This window comes from Scomber japonicus, chromosome 17 (genome assembly GCF_027409825.1).
Source record: "Scomber japonicus isolate fScoJap1 chromosome 17, fScoJap1.pri, whole genome shotgun sequence".
In the NCBI taxonomy this organism is placed as follows: Eukaryota; Metazoa; Chordata; class Actinopteri; order Scombriformes; family Scombridae; genus Scomber; species Scomber japonicus.
In genome coordinates, this window is record NC_070594.1 from 27,052,965 (window position 1) to 27,067,350 (window position 14,386).

The 14,386-nt window shown below is 41.9% G+C and overlaps 1 protein-coding gene across 1 annotated transcript in view; it reads left to right on the forward strand.

Moving 5' to 3' along the window:
• Positions 1-14,386, forward strand: part of mdn1 (midasin AAA ATPase 1) — a 50,171-nt gene that overhangs the window by 12,457 nt on the left and 23,328 nt on the right. Inside the window, exons 20-46 of the mRNA XM_053336508.1 lie at positions 989-1,121; positions 1,406-1,536; positions 1,723-1,861; positions 2,034-2,148; positions 3,440-3,700; positions 3,793-3,990; positions 5,503-5,711; positions 5,812-5,934; positions 6,083-6,280; positions 6,637-6,744; positions 6,849-7,037; positions 7,772-7,861; positions 7,969-8,232; positions 8,324-8,588; positions 8,688-8,847; positions 9,265-9,381; positions 9,465-9,673; positions 9,760-9,908; positions 10,728-10,927; positions 11,021-11,244; positions 11,505-11,618; positions 11,878-12,007; positions 12,127-12,233; positions 12,437-12,570; positions 13,302-13,468; positions 13,641-13,761; positions 13,925-14,138. Of these exons, the coding sequence (XP_053192483.1) occupies positions 989-1,121; positions 1,406-1,536; positions 1,723-1,861; positions 2,034-2,148; positions 3,440-3,700; positions 3,793-3,990; positions 5,503-5,711; positions 5,812-5,934; positions 6,083-6,280; positions 6,637-6,744; positions 6,849-7,037; positions 7,772-7,861; positions 7,969-8,232; positions 8,324-8,588; positions 8,688-8,847; positions 9,265-9,381; positions 9,465-9,673; positions 9,760-9,908; positions 10,728-10,927; positions 11,021-11,244; positions 11,505-11,618; positions 11,878-12,007; positions 12,127-12,233; positions 12,437-12,570; positions 13,302-13,468; positions 13,641-13,761; positions 13,925-14,138 (4,469 nt within the window). The remainder of the gene's footprint in view (positions 1-988; positions 1,122-1,405; positions 1,537-1,722; positions 1,862-2,033; positions 2,149-3,439; positions 3,701-3,792; positions 3,991-5,502; positions 5,712-5,811; positions 5,935-6,082; positions 6,281-6,636; positions 6,745-6,848; positions 7,038-7,771; positions 7,862-7,968; positions 8,233-8,323; positions 8,589-8,687; positions 8,848-9,264; positions 9,382-9,464; positions 9,674-9,759; positions 9,909-10,727; positions 10,928-11,020; positions 11,245-11,504; positions 11,619-11,877; positions 12,008-12,126; positions 12,234-12,436; positions 12,571-13,301; positions 13,469-13,640; positions 13,762-13,924; positions 14,139-14,386) is intronic.

The window sequence follows — 14,386 nt, forward strand, 5'->3', positions numbered from 1 at the left end:
TAAGGAGGTATATGAATGAGGAGGGACTGTGTTAATAGGTTGGTTTTATTTATTTTTTGACACCGGGTGAATACTTGGGTTGTACGTAAATTTGTGATGCTTGTTTAAAAACGATATATGAGTTAATGAAGGAGTAGTGAGAAAGGGGCAGGAATTTAGAATTATATACCTCTTCCTACTCCTTTTTGAACACTATATGTATATAACATTCATTTAATCAGGCCATCTTGGATTCTAAGAGTGAAATGGACATGGTCATTTTTCTGTAGCTTTTTTAAATAAATTCACTTTACATTTTCTACATACTGTACAATCCATCACACTGTGAACCATAAATGGTAAATTGACTGTACTTATATAACACTTTTCTAGTCTGTTGACCACTCAAAGTGCTTTTACACTACATGTCACATTCACACATTCATACACTGTTGTCACAGCCGTCTGAAGCGACTCTTGGTTAAGTATCTTGTCCAAGCACACTCTATATGTGGGCGACTTACTAAAGGAGGCAAGACAGTCAAGTATTAGCTGACAGTGACTCAAAATTCTCAAGTAGCTGACCAGGTACAAATGTAATGAGAAAGAGTGTGAGACAAAGTCTGTTTTTTTGTTATTGTTTTAAAAAAAATTAAAGTAAGAGATGACTGGAAGTAGTAGTAGGAGGAAGTACGTACGGAAATACTGTGTGCAAAGCGTGAAAGTGTGAAAACATTAAAGAGTCTCAAGTGCTGAGGTTTGTTTTTGCAGTTTCCATTGCACCTACAGTATGTCCTGGCCCTTTTTACACAACACAATAACCACCAATAAACAATAAACACCAGCAACAAGAGAAACAGTTGAAAAGTACTTACAAGAGTCCAATGCTCAGAATGTTCACAATGCTTTGGATCCTTTGATCTTGTGTGTGATATTACCTCCTGCTGTTAAGTCATAGAGTTTTAAGAACTTAATCATTCTCAGCTCTTTTGTCCCATTCCCTCACCAGATGTGGGAAGACTACAATCTGCCAGCTGTTTGCTGCTTTAGCCGGACAGAAGTTTTTCTCAGTCAACTGTCACCTCCACATGGAGACATCTGACTTCCTTGGAGGCCTGCGACCTGTCAGACACACACATCAGGTACTGTGGTGGGCGGGACGGATCAATCTATAACATAGGAACAAGTGTGAGGCACACAGGCAGAGTCTCACAGAAAGATGTAATGATTATGATAAATCTGTCTTTTTATTCCTGGAACGTATTATCATGTTGTTAGGAAAAATACAATAAAATCATATTTATAATAGAACTAGTTCATAATTTAATTTTCATTGCCGCTTTTTTGTCTCACTAGAAGCCTAGAGAAACAATATTAGTGATTATGTGTTGATTATGTGTTCATGTCTGTTTGTGTGTGTGTGCAGGCTGACGGGGAGGACTGCAGGCTGTTTCAGTGGCATGATGGTCCTCTGGTGCTGGCCATGAAAGAGGGAGGAGTGTTCCTCATGGATGAGATCTCCCTAGCAGATGACTCTGTGCTGGAGAGACTCAACAGGTAGATACACACACACGCGCGCATGCACACACATACATAGGCACACTGTTTTTCAATTGACATCAACTGTATGTATTGTGTCTCAAAATGATTTATATGTACATTTACATTTGGAAAGGCACAACCACATACAGGTGCATAACACACTCAGAAAAGCCCCTGACAGTGTGTACTATCTGTTGTCAGTGTTCTAGAGACAGAGAAGTCCCTCGTCCTGGCTGAGAAGGGCAGCGGGGACAACGACGACGTGGAGCTGATAAGTGCAGCTGCAAGTTTCCGTCTGGTAGCCACCATGAACCCAGGAGGAGACTTTGGAAAAAAGGAGGTACGTTAAAAAAAAAAGAAAGAAGTTTCTACACACAGTGTTTTCAGTGGAGATTAGGATCAAGGCAATGAAGTCCTATTTGCTCACAGGAATTTATAATACATATTCTGAATGTAGGAATGTACGATGTCCAAGTTTGTGTTTGTGACTCCTTTTTTTTTTTTTTGCACAGCTCTCTCCTGCCCTCAGGAACCGTTTCACAGAGATCTGGTGTCCTCAGAGCAACAGTCGCAGTGACCTGGTTCAGATCATCCAACACAACCTGCGCTCCGGCCTCTCCATCGATGGTAAACTTAAGCTGAAGCAGTCATTCAGTTACTGCTATGTTAACAGATTTATTTGTAAAAACACCAAAAATGGCTTAATTGTAAATTATCAAATAGTTGACAATCTAAGATTAAGTTGCAGTGATTAGTTTCATAATGTACAATAAATAGTTCAGTTTTTGGGCTGCTAGACCACTGACCAGGTAAACAAGTAATCTGAATGTTTTCTCATTAAAAGTGATAGATAATCAACAACCTACATTTGATTGAACAGCACTGAAAATGTTTTTTTTCTAATAGAGAAAGATTTATTGTTTAGTTTTAAGGGATATGTTAAATGATTTGGAGAACTCAGTCAATCAATCAATCAATCAAACTTTATTTATATAGTTTATATCATACAGGTTAATGTAGTTCAAAGTGCTTCACAGTTGATTGACAAGCTGATAATAAGAAAACAAATGTAGAACAAAAACAACATAAAGAAAAGGAACAAAAACAAAGAAGTAACAAATACAATACAAAAAACCAATGCATGCATGAGAAAAGAATGATAAAATTCTTTTAAAATTGTAAATGAAGTGAAAGAAAGTAAGAGAAAAAATAAATACATTATGAATAAATACATGGAGTAAAAACTAAGTTAAAAAAAGATTGAAAGAAATTGGAGAAACATAACAGTGTGTTCCTTGAAAATGTAGGGCAGAGTTCTGCAGTTTAGAGGCGAACTGTAGCTAGCTGTGGTTTATCAGGAAATCATTTACTGTGTTTCCTGTTCACAAACCTGCTGGCACCATCTGACAGCTGACATCCCCCCTCGCTGTAGTCTTTCTGTCAAGATAGATTTAAAGCTGCACTAATCAGTGTTTCAGTGTAGCCTATTGATTAAATGACTGTATGTAATGTAAAAGGCTTGTAGTGACGAAATCCTAAAAATCATCAACTACTCTGTTCCCTCACCTCTATGGAGCTTTTGCCTCTTTTAGCTCAGCGATTTTAGCATGAATGCTCTTATAAACCCTCTGTCCACTACCTGCTCAGCACCAAACAGCTGGCAACTAGCTGGTGAACATAGTGGAGCATTTTGCAGCTAAAGAGAGTGAGGGTGATTTTTATCATGAGTTGGTGGAGACCAAAAACAGAGCTTATAGAAGAGTGACTATTTTGGAATATAATGGATGACATTGCAGAAAAGCAGTTCAGCCAATAATCATGAAGGCCATATTCTTATAAACTACATGACAAACAGTGCAGGTCATACTGAATATTGAGAACAGTAGTCACAGATGTGCTTCTTTTGAATCAAACACAGGTGGCGATATCGCAGAGCTGATGCTGGACTTCATCGAGTGGCTGACCCAGCAGGACTTTGGCCGGCGCTGCATCCTGAGTGTCAGAGACATCCTGTCATGGGTTTACTTCCTCAATGTTGTGTGCGAGCGGGACGAGGACGGCTTCATGACCATGGGAGCCCTGGAAGACGAAGAAGAGGCAGAGTGGGATCTCCGACTGGACACCGTTACCGCCTTCATCCACGCAGCCTGTCTGGTCTACATAGACGGCATCGGCTCAGGTGAGCTGATGGCTTGTTTTTACTTCCATTCAGAGTTTGACACTCACAGGAGCTGTTTGGAGAATGTGGTCTGAGTCTTCCTTTTCTTGCAGGAACCACAGTGTCCTGTGCAGACAACGCTTTCCTGGCTCGCCGGCTGAGCCTGGGCTTCCTGCAACAGCGGCTGAGCAAGATGACCAAGCTGGATCAGGAGATGCTGGACGCCCTGAGAGTGTATGACACCAGCCTGCCCAGGGAACCACAGTGGGGTGAAGACTTCTTCGGCATCGACCCCTTCTACATTGCCTTAGGTATGGACTGTGATGATTTATAAGATGCTTTGTTAAGATGCATATTTATTCCAAGATGAAGACCATGTCCTCAATCATCTACTTCTTGTGTTTTTGTTCATAACTTACTAGTCATATATCACTTTGAAATGCTTTGTAGCAATACATTCCTGGATCAACTGGTATAGACCCTGCCAACATCTGCCTATAAATCTTTGCCACTTATTGCCCAAATTGAACCAAATATGGTACACCAACCCATTGATTGGGTCTAGACATGTCATGCCAAATTTGGTGCATATCCAACACCTCTTTCCTATTATCTCATGATTAAAGCACCAGTTCACAAATTTTCAAGTCTGTCAAAAACAACAGCCTGGAGCCCAGATGAAACCTGTTTTTCTTGCTGTAATAATTCCTTCTGTTCATACTGACCATTAGAAGATCTCTTCATAATGCACTTACAATGGAAGTGATGCAAAGCAAAATCCACAGTCCTCCTTCTGTGTAAAAATGTATTTAAAAGAAGCTAATATGAAGCTTCAACCATCCAAATGAGTCAAATCTTCATCTTCTATGTTTCAACGTTACAGTGTTTTTAGTAGCAAAGTCTTCTTGTTACTATACTTCCACCACAGCTCAACAGGAAACACTAAGAGGGAATCTGATGCTAAAAAGACTGTAAATCTGTCAGATATCCTCTTTTACAGTTCATATGAACACACACTTTAAGACACACTTGAAATATGAGATTCTCTCCTTTTAATTTATTCAAATTTGGTTGCAACTGGTGTCACATTTTAAAATATTGATTAATAATTGATCTACAACTTAGAATACATTCTCTAAATGAAATCAGATTTGGTATGCACCTCTAGTATAATAGTTTTACAAAATGTTGTACAAATATAACATTCGGTTGCATTATGATATAGTTTTGGTATTAGATCAGCAATTCATTGATCAAATAACACCACATTTCTTATGCAGATCCATTTAGTCCTAAATCACTTTTCTTTTTAATTGAATTTATATGACATTTTGCTTTTCATGGTCTCGTGCTCCCATCTGGTACCCTTCAGAGAACAGGTGCTAACTGTTGTCTCAGCCTGCCATAGTGTACAAACAAATGAAAGCACCTGTCCAATTAAACCATGCTCTTTGCTTCCCTGTCTCTCCAAATTTGCACACATTTGGTTCAGAGATGTGTTGGGTGCTTGGATCCTGGTACACCTGCTTGCAAGTTTATTTAAGTGAAAGAACAGTTTGACATTTTGGGAGCAATACTTTTTTGACTTATATTGACAGTGTTTTAGCATTAGCTGCTTTGTTAAATGCTTTAAACATTTAGCAACATTAGCCCCATATTCCTTCTAAATGAGCTAAAACTTAATTAAACTTCCAAATCAGAGTTGATGTGGATAAATAAACCCTTGGTTATTGCTTTCTTTAGTAATGTTCACATACACTTTAATTTCCTTTTTTCCTGATTGAATAGCTCATTACTCTCTATGTATCCATATTTCCCTTCAGGGCCTCAGACAGAGAGCCGTAACCTGTCAGAGTACGCCATCGCAGCAGGCACTACCGCAGTGAACGCCCAGAGGCTTCTGCGGGCGCTGAAGCTGCAGAGGCCGATGCTGCTGGAGGGCTCACCTGGTGTGGGAAAGACCAGCCTGGTGGCAGCGCTGGCAAAAGCTTCCGGAAACCACCTGGTCAGAATCAACCTGTCGGAGCAAACGGTAACCATTGATAAGAATGTTGACAAGCTCTCCGCTCTGCTGCTGAATGCATTTCAAATAGTGAAAGGCTCCAATGCTGATGATGTGTGATCTCTGGCAGGATGTTACTGACTTGTTCGGAACAGACCTTCCAGTGGAGGGAGGGAAGGGAGGAGAGTTCGCATGGCGAGACGGCCCCCTTTTGGCTGCTTTGAAGGCAGGTCACTGGGTCGTCCTGGACGAGGTAGGCACCACTGTTTAAACATTCCTATACAGCAGATTTCATGGCTGGGAGTGTGTTCTTACTTGTAAACCTCTTTTAAACCAAATTATAATAAAGATACTGAGATAATTTGTGATTTTAAACTGTCCCTGGTTGTTCATGCTGACAGCTGAACCTGGCCTCTCAGTCGGTGTTGGAGGGTCTGAACGCCTGCTTCGATCACCGAGCCGAGATCTACATTCCCGAACTGGGCATGAGCTTCCAGGTTCAGCATGAGAAGACCAAGATCTTTGGCTGCCAGAACCCCTTCACCCAAGGCGGTGGGCGTAAGGGGCTGCCTAAGTCCTTCCTCAACAGATTCACTCAGGTAACAAACATCATTGGGAGATTCAGCACCACCAAATTTTACACCCTGGTCCTTTAAAAAGTGCTCTAAGATAACTTTTGTTGTGATTTGGTGCTATATAAATGAAAATGAGTTGAATACACACATTTTTCATATGTTTACAATGGCTGCTTACATGTTCACAGGTGTTGCAAATATTCCTGATCATAATTCCACAAGTTTATTGACCCCGATTTGAGCCCATAGAATGTGTTGTGAGGACATGTAACACCTCCATAGTCGCCCTCTGAACCTCAAAAAAAGGCCAGAATTTATCTGCTGAGCAAAGTAATTTGTGTTTTCATAAAATCTGACTTGTGGTACCTCTTTGTTTCCAGGTTTTTGTGGACCAGCTTACCAGCAAAGACATGGAGTTCATAGGAGACTCTATCTTCCCCAACATTGATAAGGAAATCATTGCTAAAATGGTGGAGTTCAGTAACAGGGTAGGTTGCCTGTCTGCTGGAGGGATTTTACACTGTCAAGCATCTTTTTACTTGTTAGTGAGTTTAAAAGAGGCCTGAAAGCTTTTTTTTCCTGCCTCCTACAGCTTGTCCAGGAGGTGTGTGTGGAGCGGCGGTGGGGTCAGAAAGGAAGCCCCTGGGAGTTCAACCTGCGTGACATGTTCCGTTGGTGTCAGCTGATGCAGGCCGACCAGTCGCCGGGCTTTTTCAACCCAGGCCAACATGTAGCTGTGGTGTACGCTGACAGGATGAGGACAGAGGCCGACAAGGCTCAGGTACACTGTTTAACCCATGCTGAGCCATGATGGTCCATCTGCAGCATCATTAACTACAGTGATTTCATTCATTTCACAACATTGAGTGGCTGAGACTGGTAGGAAAGTCTGAGGGTATTGGTAGACAGATGGAGATCCTTTTTAGAAAAGCATGAGTCTGGGAATGTGTCACAGTGGAACAGAAACCAAAGAGTGTTTGGCAGTTTTGCCTCAATGAATGACTTAAATAATAACTGAATTATCAAATAGCTTATTCATTTTCCCGTTGATGGTCTGTCAATTAATTCATTATTCAGCTCCATTCACAAACTATGTATTCATTCAAAAAACTAAAAAAAATAGATCAAATACACATTCATGTAATTCAGAAAGGATCATTATGAAGATAAGGCTAAGTAATCAAGTGACCATATGTAATAGATCATTTAATTTAAAAAACAATACCCAATTAATACAAATCTCAAATAAAATTTAAGAAGTAAAAATTAGGATTTGATTCAGCCATATGACTATGCAGTGCAATGCAATGCAATCAGATATGATCCATTTAGTGAGATAATCATTTGGGGAACGAAGTTATTTGTGACCCACTTCTCACCTTTGCTTGACACAATCTTTTTAAACTGAGGTATTTGTCAATCAATTTAGCACATTGAATATTTAAAGTGACCTCTGAATGGTGAACATGGTAAAACATGCAGTTCAGTGTGTGAACCTCTTCCTGTCCCACACAGGTGCTGTCTGTGTTCAGGAAAGTGTTTGGGGAGGACTTTGAGCCGTACACAGGCTCCAGGCAGTTCCACACCACTCCTCTCAACCTGCAGGTTAGTCCAAAAACAAAAATCATCATCATCCTGCTTTTCGCTCGCAGATATTTTAAAAATTGTAAGACAAAGTTAAGGATTTCCTCTCACATGGACTTTCCCCGTAGGTGGGTTACTCAGTCCTGCAGCGCAGCGGCGGAGCCCCTGTGGCCTTGGACCCCCCACTGTCCATCACACACCAGGCCCTGCGGCCGCTGGAGTCCCTGATGAAGTGTGTAGAGATGGGCTGGATGACCATACTTGTGGGCCCCACAGCCAGCGGAAAGACCAGCCTGGTGAGACTGCTGGCTCTGCTGACAGGACACCGCCTGAGGGTCATGGCCATGAACAGTGCCATGGACACCACAGAGCTGCTGGGAGGCTTCGAACAGGTAGTTAGGAACGCAGTTTTCTAGTTTACAAAGCTTGTGCATTTGTCTTAAACATCAGATCACCTCCCTCTGCACTCTCTTCATTTTCCAGGTGGATATCATGCGGCCATGGCAGCAAGTGCTGGAAAGCGTGGACTACATAGTTGCCATGGTAATAAGGCGCGGCCTGATGTCGCTGGATGTCGGCATCCAGGACACAGAGTTCCTGCTGCAGACGTGGGGTCTGTTCTGCCACTGGCTGAAGGAGGAAGGGCTGCAAAGATCTGGGGGAACGGTCAACTCTGAGGCACTGAACAAGCTGGAGGTCATCATCCTCCTCCTGCAGAAACTCAACACCAAACTCAAAGTGTTCACAGGTAATGGTCAACTAATAACTGCATACAGCCTGGTAAAAAGGAAATCTGCATATGAGAATGTGTTTCCAGGGGTGCAACATACTTGTTCTTGTCCTCCAGACATGTCCAAACTGCAGATGGACTTCACACTGCTGAAGGAGCGCCTGGCTCAGCTGGAGGACGGCTGGACCAACGGAGGCTTTGAGTGGTTGGATGGTATGCTGGTCCAGGCCCTGCAGGCTGGTGACTGGCTGCTCATGGACAATGTCAACTTCTGCAGGTGAGGAAACAACAGTGTTCTTCAATCATTTGTCTACTTGTTGATGTATGTGTAGAGAATATTCAAAGATTAGCTTAACATTCTTTAGACATTTTATACAAGGAAGTGGTATTTTAATTGGTCCTTTATTATTTATATTCCTCATAAGAAGCTAACAGTGATATTGGCATGGTTGTGGTAGATAGTAACAAAAAAAGTATACTTAATTAAAAAAACTTAACTTCTTGACTACTTAGAGTTTTACAGCAGTTATGCATATGTGGGAATTCAATATAATTTCAAACTATTTTCAGTTAGTTTGAAAACTAATTTCAAATTTTAATCCAGTAATTTAGGAAAGTCCAAGGTCTGGAAAAAACAACAGATTCACCTTTCCAGCATTTAGTAATTTGAACTAATTGTGTATTATGTGCTCAGTGCATCTGTCCTGGATCGCCTCAATGCTCTGCTGGAGCCCGGCGGATCCCTCACCATCAACGAACGCGGCGTCATAGACGGAAAGACCCCAAAGATCACCCCACATCCTAACTTCAGGTAGTACCCAAAATTGGAGCTTGCTCACTTTTTTGTAAGTCATTAAAGACGTTGGTGCTCAGCTGATGTGTGGGGCTGTGCAGGTTGTTCCTGACCATGGATCCTGTACATGGGGAGCTCTCCAGAGCAATGAGAAACAGAGGGGTGGAGGTTTACATCCCTGGGGAACATGAGGGGGTCTGCTGGGACACACTGGACCTGAAGACCCTGCTTCACACTGCAGGGGTGACCGGGGACTGTGTGTGTGATCTGCTGATTGCAATACACAAAAGCATCAAATCTGCCATCTGGGGTAAGCCTCGACAACATGATAGCAAATGAATATGTCAGGAAGTCAGTCTGCAGAGTTAATCAAAAACACTGGTTTGTACCTTTCAGATTCCCCTGCTTCATCGGTGGCCTCCCTCCTCCATGCTGCCACCCTGCTTTCCTGCCAGCTGCAGAGAGGTGTAGATTTACCCAGTGCACTGCAGCATGCTTGTGGAGAAGCCTACTCCCTCACCCAACGCACCACTGCCAACCAAAAGGTATCAACCCCACCTGTAATATTTCTCCTGTCTCACCATCATCTTTCTAGAGCAGAGATGTCCAAACTCTACAAAAGTTCATGTGGCTGCAGGTTTTCAATCCTACCAAGCAGGAGCACACCAGACTCGACTCATTTAATCAGCTGGTTGGTCGAATCATGTGCTCTTGATTGGTTGGAACAAAAACCTTCAGCCCACATGGCCCTTTGTGGAATAGTGTGGACATGCCTCATCTAGAGGGACCTCCACTCATCACATGTAGTATCCCACAAGTGTCTATTCCTGGACCACTTTGTTTTCTACACATATGCTGCCACTGGATCACTTTTTACAGAAATTTGACATTATATTCTACCTATATGCTGATGACAAACTGCTATATGTTCATATACGCCTGGTGACCTATTTTAACCCAGATCTTATCATGTTTGTGAGTAATTAAAACCTGCACCACTTAACCAGTCTGTATTGGAGATTGTTCTGTTGTTCCTATTGTCTTTCATCAGTTTTATCAAGCAGGCTCATTTAACATTTGAAATGAAGGGCCATGTATCATGTCCACTGGAGAGCTCACAACATTGTAACATCATTACATTACATTAAGTTCATCACAATTTGAATGAAGATTTATTCCATTTAAATCTTTTTTATGTTCATTTTATTGATATCTGTCTCCTGTTTTATTACATCACCATTATTATGAAAGAGCATAAATCCTATTATTATTGTGTACTCACTGACCACTCAAACTGAAATCTAGTGAGTACATTAATGTTCTCCAAAGGATGAATTCACATATGTGCATTATTATCCCTCCAGCAAGCCCAGCAGGTGATCGAGCAGCACTTGGCCATCCTGGACACAGAGGACTGGGGCAGTGGGCTGCTGTGTGCTGGAGTTTGGCCCGACGGTTTCCCCTCCGCCCTCCTCTCCACGGAGGATTCATGCTTCTCCGCTGTCCTCCGAGATGGACAGGTCCTGTCTTTTTGCCTGAACACCCTCAGCCTACAGGGCAAACGGTAAGGATGAAAGTAGTGGCAGTGTCAGTTTATGTATAAACACTCCATCAATGTGAAAAAAGCTTTAACGCTAAACTAATTGTGTTTGCGAAGGAGTCGTCCACTGAGTCTGAATGACCTGCAGAGGGCGCTGCAGAGCAGTGGTGTCCATGAAGGCTTGGTGTTCTCAGGAGGAGTAGTGGATCTGGAGGATGGAGATGCTCTGCGTCTGATTCCCACAGCAGTGAGACTGCTCACAGAGAGAGCCTCTCATGGAGACTGGATCCTCCGCAGCAGCTGGCTCTCACACCTGGGAAAGAGCTACAAATATGCTCCTGGTATGTTACTCTGCACACACAAACACACATATCAACTCAATATTTTAGACTTAAAAGTACAAGAGTTGTATGATTTTCCAAAACAAGGTATTCCTGTGTAATATACTGTACAGTTTCTTGGCAAGAATTAAAGTTGTTTAATTGTTTTTGTCAAACTGCAAATATTCAAGCCCATTGCCGGTCCACATTTATTACATTTCAGTTCATAACTAGACTACACTTCAGAAAGTAAAATGCCATGTGATTCTCGACTCTTCCAGATCCAGCTCTGGTGCAAGTGGAGGCAGGAAACAGAGCTCTGAAGGCTGTGTTTGGTAGCAAACTCGCTACTAAAGGAAAGTCCCTCGCAGAGTTGCTCCAGCCACACAGCATAGGTAAACTTTCTTTCATTTTCTTGTTTTTGTGTGGAAACATTTCTATTTCATTTATTATATCTCCCAGTCTAAAATGCCAACCACCTTTCCATGTAATTTATATATATATTATACAATCTCATAATTCTGAAATTAAAATTGGTATTTGAGTTATGAAACAAAGCCTTGATGGTGTAGTTCATGACAATGCTAATTTTAGGGAATCATCAATGTGATGATTCCGTATGTCTTTTAAATATTATTTTGTGTATATTGCCAGATGAATACAGGATTCTGGTGGACATGCGCTGGAACAAGCAGTACCTGGATATTTTAGCCAACAAGTGTAACTTTGAGGACGAGGAAAGATACATGGAGTTTCTGGAGGCACTGAATGCAGTTGCCAACAGGTAGACCAACTTTATCCTCATCGCCATATGCATCACACAAGCTCAGACATTTCAGCAGTTATTTGGGTAAAAGAGTTCTAATGGTGTATAAAGTTGAATGATTTGTTTGTGTTTTACAGAATTGTTCTGATGATGGACAGAGAGGAGAGGTCTGTCATCTGTACCTGTGCTATCAACCTGTCTGCTCAGAACAGTGCCCTGAGAATAGCCACAGCCTTCAGCAAAGGTTTGCACAGGACACATTGGCCAATTATGAGCTGACTAAAGCATAACCCATATGTAATAGCACGATTCTTGAAACCTGGCATCCACCTGTATAACAGAGTTACATGTTAAACATCTACAAACTGAGCTACAAAGGCTCTGTGATGAGCAAAGCATTGTGTATAAACCATAATGAGCATGAGTTGTGTTTTCCTGTCCTCACAGGGACTGTGGACATTGGTCACCTGCCTCACCCAGTGCTGATGCACCTGCGAAACTTCTTTGACCTGTGGGACTCATTCACTTTGCAGGCCGTGCAGGGAGGACAGCCCTACATCTCAGACCACATCATGTTTGAGGTCAGAACTGTTTCTCTTTATCACTGAGTCACTTTACATTTACAATTTCTCCCCATGGTCATTCTGCTGTTACTGTTACTATTCCTGCTACTGCTGTTATTGCTTCTGTAGCTACTACTACTACTACTACTACTGTGACTGCTACTACTACTACTGCCACTGTTACTGCAAATACTACTGTTACTGCTAGTGCTACTGCTACTGCTAATGGTGCTACTGCTGCTGTTATTGCTACTACTACTATTATAACTGCTGTTGCACTACTACTGCTAAATTATATTATTAATACTGCTATTACCACTGCTATTCTTAATGTTACTGCTACTACCGCTACTATTACTGCTGTTGCTACAACTGTTAAACTACCACTGCTAGCTTCTATTATTAATACCGCTACTACTATTGCTATAGCAGTAGTAAGGCTACTACCTCTACTATTACTTTTACTGCTACTGGTACTACGGTTGCTACAACTGTTACTTCAACCTGCTATTCTTACTACTACTATACTTTTAATTAACTACCACTTTTGCTATGACTGCTGCTACTAAAACAGGAATTCTAATATTATCAGTAACCCACTACTACTACTTAAAATGTAAAAGCCACATTAACTTGAGTAATATTACTTAAAAATCATGAAGAAAAAGCATATCCTCAGTGATTACACAGTGGCCTTCTTTGCTATGTGTCTCCTCACTCATGGTACTCTTCCTGTCTTGTGTGTTTAGATCCTACAGCTACTGCAGTGGCGTGATCGTTTCTGGGATGTTTGCAGCACACTGCCGGCTGACTCTCAGGGCATCTCCGTGTTGTCTCTGCACTGGCAGTGGGTGCAGAAACACCTCATCCTCCGATTGACCCAGCTGCTGCTGGGAGATGCAGAAGTCACTATTGAGTAAATTGATTTCTCCTTATGACATTACACTTATGATGATTTGACTTATTTATTGATTTACCAAATAAGATTGCAATAGGATGTTTTATCTGACATATATTTGTTATAAGTGGTACTGCTTTTTTTCTAGTTAACACTTACTGACACCTGTAATTAATCTACTGTACTCCAGAGGTCATCAGGAGCTGCAGGCGGTCTCAGCAGCCATCCAGACCGTTCTGTCCACCCCGGTGTCTGTGGCCACGGCTCTGAAAGGCATCCAGAAAACTCTGGGAAAAGCTCTGCCATTCAAGGTAGGGAGATACTCCATCTGCACAACTTAGCCACAGACCTAGTCTTCACAGATCATCATTTTTGTTGATTAAGTTTTTGACAGATAATTTAGAGCAATGTTTGTGAATGTTGACCTGAGATAATTTGAATTACTATAAAATTTGTATACATTATCTTCTGCAGTTGGACTCAGTGGCAGAGTGTGCATCTCGGCTCAGGCTCTTGAGTAAAGCCCTGGATGTGAGCGATCTGAGGCTGGATGGTACCACTGGTCCTTGGAAGCAGGAGCTGGTCCGTCTGCAAGGTGCTGGGCTTGGTCTGGACATAAAAGAGAGTCTGCTAGAGGCCTGGGGCCTCGTTCTCCTGGCAAACAACCAACTGGATCCACAGAAGTCTGGTGAGCTCCTGTGAAATGCTGTAAAACAACTTAAATACAAATTCTGGGTGTTAATGTACTTTTGGAGGCATTTTATGGATATATTTGATGGGTTGCACCCTCTCTCTGCTACACAACCAACCTGCTTGCTTGATTCTCATCTGAGTCAGGAGACGGGGAGATAAAAACCTGTGCTAATGTGGAGCAACACCTCAATCATTTATGAGCTCTTTTTCTTCAATAAAATAAAATATATAGAGAGATTGTTA